Source organism: Herpailurus yagouaroundi, unplaced genomic scaffold (genome assembly GCF_014898765.1).
Source record: "Herpailurus yagouaroundi ecotype Mexico unplaced genomic scaffold, PumYag 164, whole genome shotgun sequence".
In the NCBI taxonomy this organism is placed as follows: Eukaryota; Metazoa; Chordata; class Mammalia; order Carnivora; family Felidae; genus Herpailurus; species Herpailurus yagouaroundi.
The window spans coordinates 15,378,190-15,389,200 of NW_024412405.1; the positions used below are offsets into that span (position 1 = coordinate 15,378,190).

General features: G+C 39.1%; 1 protein-coding gene across 1 annotated transcript in view; it reads left to right on the forward strand.

Moving 5' to 3' along the window:
- Nucleotides 1–11,011, forward strand: part of UGGT2 (UDP-glucose glycoprotein glucosyltransferase 2) — a 204,828-nt gene that overhangs the window by 88,697 nt on the left and 105,120 nt on the right. Inside the window, exons 13-15 of the mRNA XM_040487223.1 lie at nt 8,620–8,739; nt 9,569–9,654; nt 10,208–10,343. Coding sequence (XP_040343157.1) covers nt 8,620–8,739; nt 9,569–9,654; nt 10,208–10,343 — 342 coding nt within the window. The remainder of the gene's footprint in view (nt 1–8,619; nt 8,740–9,568; nt 9,655–10,207; nt 10,344–11,011) is intronic.

Here is an 11,011-nt window from a genome sequence, read left to right on the forward strand (position 1 = left end):
AAAAAAAAGAAAAGCAGAGGGCAGAGGGAAATAAAGCAGGTCCTTGATGGCATTTTGAGCTGCTGAATCAAACCAACACTGAAGTCTTCCATTTCTCTGAACCTTCCAGTTACATGAGTCAATAAATCCTCTTTATTGTTTAAAAAAAAATGCAAGTACCTGGATAATTACTATGTAATAATCTTAATAATGAATAATACAAACTGCAACTTAATTGAGGAAATATAGACAGATATAAAGACAAACGGAAAGAGCATTAATTGGCAAAGACTTTGAAGCAGTTGTGGCTGTGGTGCCTTTACAGCATTTATAGACTTTGATCAAGTAATTTCACTGGAAACTCACATAAGGAAATAGTGGGAAATGGAGAAAAGTGTTTATACCCAAAGATATGATCACCACTGCATGTTTTTAAAGCAAAATAGAAATGAGTTAAGTATGTAATAGAGAAATGTTGTAAATTTTATATCCATGTGCTCAGGTATTATTCAGACACCAAAATTATGTTTATAAGGATTGTGTGTATAAGGATGTGTCAGGAACAATGACTGTGCTCTCATGTTAAGTAAAAAATATTTTTTAATTTAAATTAAAAAAAATTAAATTAAAAAAATGTTTTACATGTTAAGTAAAAAAAGATTATCTTACATGATAAGATAGAGGATCAGAAGGAAATGTATCAAGATGTTCTTATTAATGGATGATGTGGTTTAAGGGGTAGTTGGGTCTTTTTCTTCATGCTTTCTGTAAAGGCCAAATTTTTAGCAGGTATATTTTACTTTCTATGATTGGGGAAAAAAATTTTTTTAGAGATTTTATTTTTAAGTAATCTCTAGATCCAACGTGGGGCTCAAACTCACAACCTCAAGAAAAAGAGTCACACGCTCCACTGACTGAGCCAGCCAGGCACCCCAGAAAAAAAAAATTTTTTTTTAATGTAAAGAGGCATAACCTCTCTGAACATCTTGCTAACTGTCTCATGTAAAAATTTAAGGATTTTCTTGGAAGTATCTCAGTTTTTATAGTTCTGTCCTACCTGAAAAGCCTTCTCACTTACAAATTTAGTCTACCATCCAAGAATCATGGAAAGACAACAGCAACAACGAAATGCCATATTCCCTAAGTTATTAATTAGTTTATTCTCTAGGGTATTATTAGTGTATTCTCTAGAACACTAAGTGCCTTGTTATAAATGTTTATTGCTACTGTGTTTTACTGCTCTTTAGACCACATTGTCTCATTGGCTAGATTTTACTTTGACTTGGAAATCTCTAAGCTCCATTAACAGATGTCTTCTCTAAAAATGTTTCATCAGAAAAAGGAATGACCATGTTAGTAATCCTAATACTTTGTGACTTTCAAGCATTCGTGCATTTGTAGAAGACACTGGGAGTGTGGGCTACAATAAGAAAAGGAAAGTAGTCTTCAAGACTACTCTTAATAAGAAATAAATCTATAAGGAAACCTTGCAGCTCCATTTATAAAATAACATCCTGGTCCTCCCGGGTTGGCCACGAAGGCCAGTCACCACTGGAGAGGGGCAGCCTGATGCTGTCCCCATTGCCCCCAGTGCCATTTCCCCACTGCACTGCTGTGACAGCTCTCTTGATCCAGCTCTTGGACACCTTAGGAGACGTTCTTTTCCATTCTAAGAGTATCAAAGTAATTTTTATTGAGGTAAAATGTGTATAAGATATGCTCCTTTAACCTTTATAAGTGTGTGATTTGGTGGTATTAAGCACATTCACAGTGTTGTAAAGTCATCACCAAGATCCATTTCCAGAACTTCTTTGTTCCAAACAGAAACTCTGTAGCCATTCAGCAATAACTCCTTCTCCCCTTCTCCCCAAACTCCCTGGTAACCTCTGTTCTACTTTCTGTCCCTATGAATTTGCCTTTTCTAAGTGCTTCATAAAGGTGAGATTATATAGTGTTTGCCCATTTCTGTCTGTATTTCACTAGGCATACTGTTTTCAAGGTTCATCCATGTTGTAGCATGTGGCAGAATTTTATTCTTTTTAAAGGCTAAATAATAGCTTAATTTTTTAAATACCCTTTTTTGCATATTATTAAGGGAAATTTTGTGTCTCAAATGCTTTTATTTTTCCACTTGGAAAGTGTCTGCTTTCAGTAGATAATTATTTGTGAGAGTTGATTTTCTGGATTCCTTTAAAAAAAACTGGCAAGAAATGCAGAGCTCTGGGTTTGAGTACTCTTCACCTTGGTCTGTGAAAGCAAAATTAACTCATGCATAAGCTTGATTTTTGCTTAGATTTGCTACCTTCCAATATGATATGTATTTATTTGTTTACATATAATCTTCTTCCAGTGGCATGTGAGCTCTATAAAAACCAGGACTTTGTTAAATATCCTCAGCATCCAACAGGCCCTATCACATAGGAAGCACTCAGAAAATCTGTTGGATGCCTTAATGTCAAAACAGGTATTCATGAACAAAAGCAATACTTTGCGTTTAGTTCTTTTTCTCCCCCTGGATCTGTTTCTGTACTTTTTGTCTTTACAGAAAAAGCTGAGTCACTGAGTTAGATTACTTCGACCTCTGTATTTATACCCTCCCCAAAACAAACCCTGGCAGTTTATTTCTTAAAATCTGCTTGCTTAAAAGTTGAGTAAAAACTCAAGAAGGTCATTGAATATTCTCCCATCCTTGGTTAACCATTTTAGGTTTCTCTCACCAGACGTCAGGAGACACAACTTAAATTTTATATAGTTTAGTTTCCTGTTTCTTGTCTTGCCACAGTCCATCAGGTTTCACTAGTATTTTGTTAAAGTCTGTAAAAATGACCATACAATTGTATGCTTGGCTCCTTTGCATTGTAATTCCTTTTCAGTCTAATGTGCCAGACCCCCCATCATGAAGGGGGCTGGGTCATATTCCACCAAAACTACCCCTGCCCCTAGCTGCAATTTTCTGTCTTCTATTCTGGGATATCCGTGATGTAGCCATATTCCTGAGTTGCTTATGATCATTTTCTTCAATTTCCTTTTCTTTAAAGTTCCCAAGTCACCCTAGCCATTTGTCATCCTATCAAAACAGCTCTAATTCTTTGTTCTTGTCACAAAATGACAGTGATAAGATTAAAAACAAACACTAGTCAGCACAGGCAGAGGAAATGAATTCTTTATCCAGATTAAGAATGTAACTTGCTACCCACAGTGGGCCCCACAGTCTATGACAGCAAATTTCCCATCCAAGCCCCATAATGTTGTAAATCAGCTTACCGTAGACACATGGGTTTACTCTGGACTCTTAGTTCCATTGATCTATATCTTACCCTTATGCAGACACCACACTGTTTGATTACTGTAGTTTTTGTCAGTTTTGAAATTGGAATTGTGAGTCCTCCAAATTTGTTTTGTTTTATTTTATTTTAAGATTATCTTGGCACTCCTAGGACCCTTGCCCTTCATTATGAATTATAGGATCATTTTGTCCATTTCTGGAAAAAGGACAGTTGGCATTTTTATTGAAATTTCATTGAACCTATAGATAATTTAGAAGGTATTGCTATATTAATACATTAAGTCTTCTGATCCATGAATATGGGATGCCTTTCCATTTGGTCTTTATTTTCTTTCAGTGATCTTTTGTAGCTTTCAGTGTACAAGCCTACTACTTGTTAAACTTATTTCTAAGTATGTTATCCTTCCTGATGCTATTGTAAATGGAATTGTCTTCTTATGTATATTTTAGGATTTTTCAATGCCTCTTAATTTTTTGTTGAACATGGGACATTTTGAACTAGAAGTCAGATTCTCACCTTCCCTGGGTTTGTTGTTACTGTTTGCTGTTGTTTTTATCATTTGTTTAGTGTCTTCTCTGAACTAACTTTGTAAAGTCTATATTCTTTTTTGTGTGTGGCCATGGAAATCTCTGTTATTCTAGCCTAGTCATCTACTCAATTTTGGACAGAGATTTACTTAAATCCCTGGACCCAGAAAACCTCCTAGTCTTGAATAGGGGCTCTATGTGTGTGGCTGAGGGAGGAGGGGGCAGCTTGGGTCAGACCCTCAGCCAAGCAGTGTGCATGTGCCTCAGCCTTCACTCCCTGCTTGCACAGAACTTCAGAGTCAACCTGAGAAGAGAATTCGGGGCCTTTCAGTCTTCCCTGGGCATGTGCAGGGCCGTTTAGAAAATCCCAGGAATATGCCAGAATGTCTTAAAACCCTATTTCCCAAAATGTCTCATTCCCCAACCTTTCTTCACTGGATTTTGACTACTCTGCTTTCATCCCAACCGTTTTCTGTTGCCTCAGGGAGGAGTAACTAAAACATTTGCCCATAAATGTTTTCCTCAAATTGGGTTTGCAGCTCTAACACTGTTATGACTCAGTCAGATAAAGCCCTGGTCTTCAGTGGGTTTTCTAGGAAGTCACCAGACCGTTCAAACAAAAACTAGAATTCTTTCAGAATGAAGTCCATTGTACTTTCTCCAATATTGGTACTGGAATTCAGGCTGCTGTTGTCAAAGCTACTGATAAGCTTGGTAGCAGAAGATAGGGCTGGGGTAACTTATCACACCACAAATCTCACTGCTCTTACTGAGACTCAGCCATTTTTCTTCAGTATTCTCAAGGTTGCTGCAAGCTTTTGGTTAGTTTTCATAGTTCTTATGATGTTGATTGGGGGCCCCCCCCCCCCCCAGATTTTCTAGTTTTTTGTTGCTTTTATGTAAGGGTGGAGTTTTGGAATTCCTTAGCCATTTTGCTGATGCCACTCCCTCAAGAAAACCCAAAGGTATAAATTATAAATCTTTTAAGTGTTTTGCTTCTCTCAGAAAGAGAGTCATCGTGTAACACCATGACCAGCCTTGTGTCCTTTTGCTGACCTGTGTAGCTCCTAGGACACTGAGGAGATCGTCTGGTAGGTTCTACTCTGTTAATAACAATGTCTTTTATTCAGTGTCTTGGCAGCCCAGTAGATACAAAGGCCAGAGTTGCGACCAACGAAACTAATAGAGGTAGTTCATTGGAATTTCAATGCCAGCTCTCGATGCAGCTTTGTGAGGTCACGCTCACAAAGCTCATTGCTGCTGCTTCTGTAAATTTACTTGAAGTGAGAAATGGGCAGTTCAGTCTCTGGGCCTATGCACCCGATTTCCATGGTCTCTGTAGTTCTCCAAAGTGGATCAGGGTATCACGTAGGTGAGTTTACCCAGCACCCATGCTATAAATTGGGCCATTGCTGTAGTGTTTGTTCTAACTGCCGTATTTGTGGTAAGAATCACCAAGGGCACTTGTTTTACATGGAGATTCCTAGGCCCTATTCTGAGATTCTTGCTACTTGGTAGGTCTGAAGGCCGGCCAAGGAATCTGCATTTTCAGTAAACACCTCCAGCTATTTTGATCCATATTAAAAGTGACTCTGCCTCCAATCATTAATCAGGTTCAGTGGGACAGATCCATAAAGCATTCTAAGGCCAGTTTTTCACATAAAACCAATATTAAGTGATCAGGGGGATCAGATATTCACATCCTCTACTCTGGTGCCTTTTCCTCCACTGGCCTCGGATTCCCAGAGAACAATGAACTGATCTAGACACTCCTAGAGTCTACCAAGATTTCCAGTTCATAGGGGATTCCTAGCATATTGCCAGGATCTTTAGAACTGTTCCCATTACCTTCACATCTTGGCAGGAGTTATCTCAGAAACATAAACAAGATATATCACTACCTACTTTTCCAGGGAGACTGAAGTTCTCCCTTCTCCCTCCCCTCAGTATTACCAGGACAGATGGTAGCAGAAGTAAGCTAATCACAGATCCCCATCATACTTGTTAACCACAAAATGGAAATTGTTGCAGCTGACCCAGTTACCCCTGCCCGCGTGTCTTTATGGACTTCTTCAGTACGTCCCAGACTGAACCGTCTCCCTTTCCTGTCCTCTCCCCTCAACAACCTGCTTCTGTGACAGCTGCTGTCTCAGTGTTGGTATGCTGCTCCTTTCTGAAAGCCATGAATTACCCTAGATTTTCCCTCTTACCTGTCCCTCTGTGTGTGTGTCTCTGAATTCAGTCTTCTCTCTGAAACCACTGCCTCTGACTTGGTTCAGCTCTCCAAAACCTCTAGAACACTGCAGAAGCCGCCTAATTTCTTCAGTCCCAATGGTCTCCACCCTCCTTTCTTCTGGGACTTTCAGGGGCATGTGATAGACCGTTTGCCTGTGTCGTTCATCTCTCTTACCCTATGTTTGAATTTTTGCACTGTTTTTTTCTCTGTGTACTTTAGTTAATATACACTTGATTGACCTGTCTCCAGCTGACTTATCACTGTCTTCCTCCGTGTCCAGTCTACAGTTGAGAACTCTAAGAACTAATTAGGATTTAAGTATAGAGTTTTAGAATCTAGAATATCCCAGGGTGCCTGAGTGGCTTAGTCAGTTAAGCAACTGACTTTGGCTCAGGTCATGATTTCACAGTTTGTGGGTTTGAGCCCCATGTTGGACTCTGTGCTGACAGCTCAGAACCTGGACCCTGCTTCGGATTCTGTGTCTCCCTCTCTCTCTCTGTCCTTCACCTGCTTGTGCTCTGTCTCTCTCTTTCAAAAATAAACATTTAAAAAAATTTTTTTTAAAAACTAAGTAAAATCTAGAATATCCTGCTGGCTCTGTTTTTAAAAAATAGGTTTTTCTCTTAACATTTTCCATCCTTCCATCCATTTTCTTTTTATTTTCTTAAAGTTATTTATTTTGAGGGACACGGAGAGAGAATGAGCAGGAGAGGGGCAGAGAGCGAGGGAGACAGAGGATCTGAAGCGAGTTAAATGCCAATAGCAGCAAGCCTGATGCGGGGCTCAAACTCACAAACCATGAGGTCATGACTTGTGCCGAAGTCAGATGCTTAACCGACTGTGCCACTCAGGTGGCCCTATTTTTGTTCTTTTTTTAATATGTAAATCATTAAAGTCCTTGTGTAAGTCCTATGTTATCTGGTTTTTCTCTTACGTTGTAATATTTGGTCCTTTATTTACATGGCAGTTTTTGAGAGGAGCCCCAAATTGCCGATGTAAAGTCACGGAAGCAAAGGCTTGTAAGGTTTGCCCAGCGGTCCAGGCAGCAGGCCTCCCCCGGCTCTGTTGAGGCAGGTTTCTGGGCTTTGTGAGAGCTCTTCTGCTGTGTGTCTCACTTCTAGGGGCTAGCCCTCCCTCTCCTTTTCTCAAAGCACAGTGTTTACCAAAGTCTTAACACTTTGAACTTCAACTTCTGTCTCCTTATTACCATGCCCTGGCTGCAGTTTCAACTTCCCAGTGTCAATTCCCCCTAGCTTCTTTTTTTTTTTTTTTTTTTTTTTTTTTTGGCAGTGTTGAGGTGAGTATGTGTGTGTATGCTCACGTGTGCAGGTTAGTAGTCAGCAAATGAGAGGAATTTGTATAAAGACAGTTTGTTTTCTTCCCTGCAGTTTCCTCCTCTCCTGGATTCTCCCCACCCCCACCCTGGCCCAGTTCCTACCATTTAGGAAACCCTAATTTTAACTTCTGTCTTTCCAGCACAATATGGCTGTCACTTTCAGTTTAAATTAGTTCTTCCAGGCTGCAATTTTGAAAATGCCCCTAGGGATAGAATTGAGGTGAGCATGGAGCTTTTCCCTTAACGCCTCCTGCTTTCAAGGATTGTAACTCCTTGACTCTTGATTGTTGGTTGACCTTACCTCCATGTAAACAAAGGTTTATATGTTTTCCGCCCGCTTTTAGCATGTTTCAGGCAGGCGGCTTAGTCTAGTGTAAGTAGTTACCTCCTGATTCTAATTGGCTTTCCAAGGTATCATGTTTTATTTCCCTTATGTCTGAGGGTTTAAATTTGAGAAGGGAGGTGGAGGACCTCATTGCCTCCTCTACTGCTGATAATTAAGATAAACACTTATCTCTCTCAAATAGTTTATGGAGAGTAATTTCTATGCAATCCTACCTATTCATTTTTATTGAGAGAGAACACGTGCGAGGGTTGGGGGAGGCTACTGGGAGAGGGAGAGAGAGAATCTTAAGCAGGATCCACACCCAGCGTAGAGTCTGATGAGGGGCTTGATCCCACAACCATGAGACCACGACTTGAGCTGAAATCTAGAGGCAGGCCCTCAACTGACAGAACCACCCAGGCACCCCCAATTTTATTTTTTTTTAATGTTTTTTTTTTTTCAACGTTTATTTATTTTTGGGACAGAGAGAGACAGAGCATGAACGGGGGAGGGGCAGAGAGAGAGGGAGACACAGAATCGGAAACAGGCTCCAGGCTCCGAGCCATCAGCCCAGAGCCCGACGCGGGGCTCGAACTCACGGACCGCGAGATCGTGACCTGGCTGAAGTCAGGCGCTTAACCGACTGCGCCACCCAGGCGCCCCAGCCAATTTTATTTTTTAATATGAAAAACAAACCTGAATAGAAGTCAGTTGTTCTGGCGGGGGGGAAGGCTTACTCTTAAAGGCCATGGTAATAAAGATTGTACATGACGTATTCCTTAATGTAAAGAATACTCAACTGGCTTCTTCCATTTAATCAGAAATATATAAATTTCTGTGTACGATTTTACTTGTTTGATAGAATAAAAATTGGCTTTGAAGATGATTTAAGTGTTAATATACTTAAAGATTTCTGGATTCTTTTCTAGTGGATCAATGACCTAGAAAATGATGATCTGTACGTTACATGGCCTACAAGTTGCCAGGAGCTTCTAAAGCCAGTGTTCCCTGGAACTGTACCTTCCATAAGGCGTAATTTTCATAATTTGGTGAGTTTTATTTTGACATTTTATATACATCTTTTATAGAGATGTCAGCATTCTTTCTGGATTACCTTGTTCTTGGTAAATAGACATCTGTGTAATAAGAAGGAAATACTCACCTGATGCAACAAGCTTAAGGTGGCATGACTGACTGTCCAAAGCCAGCAGTGTCACATAATCTGCCTCTTCTTGTTTGCATGTGCTTTTATAATACCAATATGATATTGGTGGTGAGTCACTTTTACATTTTCTGAAAGGAATTTGATTGAACTTTTTCCTTCTGTATAATAAAGAACTAATGATTAAAGTTTAGTACATTTCAGGGAAAAACACATAAATATCACTTTACCATCCATGTCTGAGTTCACTATTACAATATTAAAGAACCTTATAGAACTTTGAAATGTGTAGAAAATACTTTTTTCCCACAAAGACAAATTTCCTACAGCAAGGTAGAGAGAGCAGTTATGTCAATGCTATTTTTTTTTCAAAATTCAATTACTGTCTTTTAAAAATATTAAAATCCAGTGCACATTTAGAATACGATATTTCACTTCACATAAAAAAATTTTCTTTGTGCTGTGGTTCAGAAAGAGGATGAATAATCTGGTAATTAAATTCCATGTCTTATTCAGATGTGCAGCCTTTAGAAATCCTTCATTATCTGTGAAGTTCTTATATAAAATTCTTTAGTATTGCTAGAAATTTCTTTAAAAAAAGATTGTACCTTGAATTTCATACTTTTAGCTACAGGAATCAGACTAAACTTGAATTTCATGAAAATTCCAAAATGTTAAAACAAAATAGTGATTATGAACTATCTACTTTCTTTTAGGTTCTGTTTATTGATCCTACCCAAGAATATACCTTGGACTTTATAAAACTTGCTGAACTTCTCTATTATCACAAAATTCCTCTTAGGTAATTGTCAGTTTATAACATTAAGCTATCAACTGAAGGAAATCTGTGAAATTCATGTTGTATTAAGGAGTATTGCATCGAGTGTTAATGTGGGATTCAAAGCAGTGGTGGTCTCTAATGCCCAACACAGCTCTGTTGTGAAGTATCATTTACCTTTATGATCGACCATGTTAATCAAAGCTGCTTGGTAATCTCATTTATCCCGTTATTTCCTGGGAGAGTGATCTCATCACTTAGGGTGCTTATAGATGGATCCATTTCCCTGGGATTGGGTTCAAGAATACACTTTCCCTTTTTTTTTCTTGGAAAAACACAATCATTTAATAATATCACCACCAGAGAGAGTTTGACAGTTTGGAAAAATCCAATAGGTAGGCGGATGTTGGTGAATAGTCTTTACAAATCAAACCTTTTCAAATTAAGTACTTCCCCTCCCCCCTCTATTAACACATTCCGTCCATCTAGATGTTATAGTCTAGTAATGTTTAAAAATGGTGGTTGGTTGTGACTCAAGGGGTAGTTGTGACATTCCTTCTTCACCTTCTTTTCCCAGAATTGGTTTTGTGTTCGTTGTTAACACAGATGATGAAGTTGATGGAGCAGATGATGTCGGTGTCGCTCTTTGGCGAGCTTTCAACTATATTGCAGAAGAACAGGATGTGTCACAAGCGTTTCTTTCTGTAGTACATGTGAGTGTGTGCATGAGGTATAATTTCTTTAGAAAGTATAGTGGGTTTTCCTGCACTATTCCTGTAATTACTATCATTTATTGTTTTTATCTTTCAAAGTTTATTTAAAAAATGATTGTGAGGATTAATACAGATGATGAATTTAATTCTTGCAGCTTCTACCTGAAATACATAATGTCGTCCCCACTTTACAAATTAGGCAACTGAGACTCTGCCAGAGTGGATGAATTTTCTTGGGTTTATTCAGCCGCTAATGGAATTTAGATTGTATATAGAAGTTTAGAAGAAAACATACTCATAGAAAATGATTAGTCAAGGATGAATTCTTGAATGAGGTCTTGAACAAGATTATGAATAAAAGAGGTTACTGCAAAGTTAAACATTCTAAATGACAAAATATGTAGACCCTCCTTAGAGAATTTCAAAGGAGAAGGAGATCACTTCATGACAGCAAATTGAGGGGGAAATGGTAGGATGGGTACTGAGTTTGACAAAGAGATGGTATAAGAAAAGTTAGAAGTTGGTTGGGGTGCCTGGGTGGCGCAGTCGGTTAAGCGTCCGACTTCAGCCAGGTCATGATCTCGCGGTCCGTGAGTTCGAGCCCCGCGTCGGGCTCTGGGCTGATGGCTCAGAGCCTGGAGCCTGTTTCCGATTCTGTGTCTCCCTCT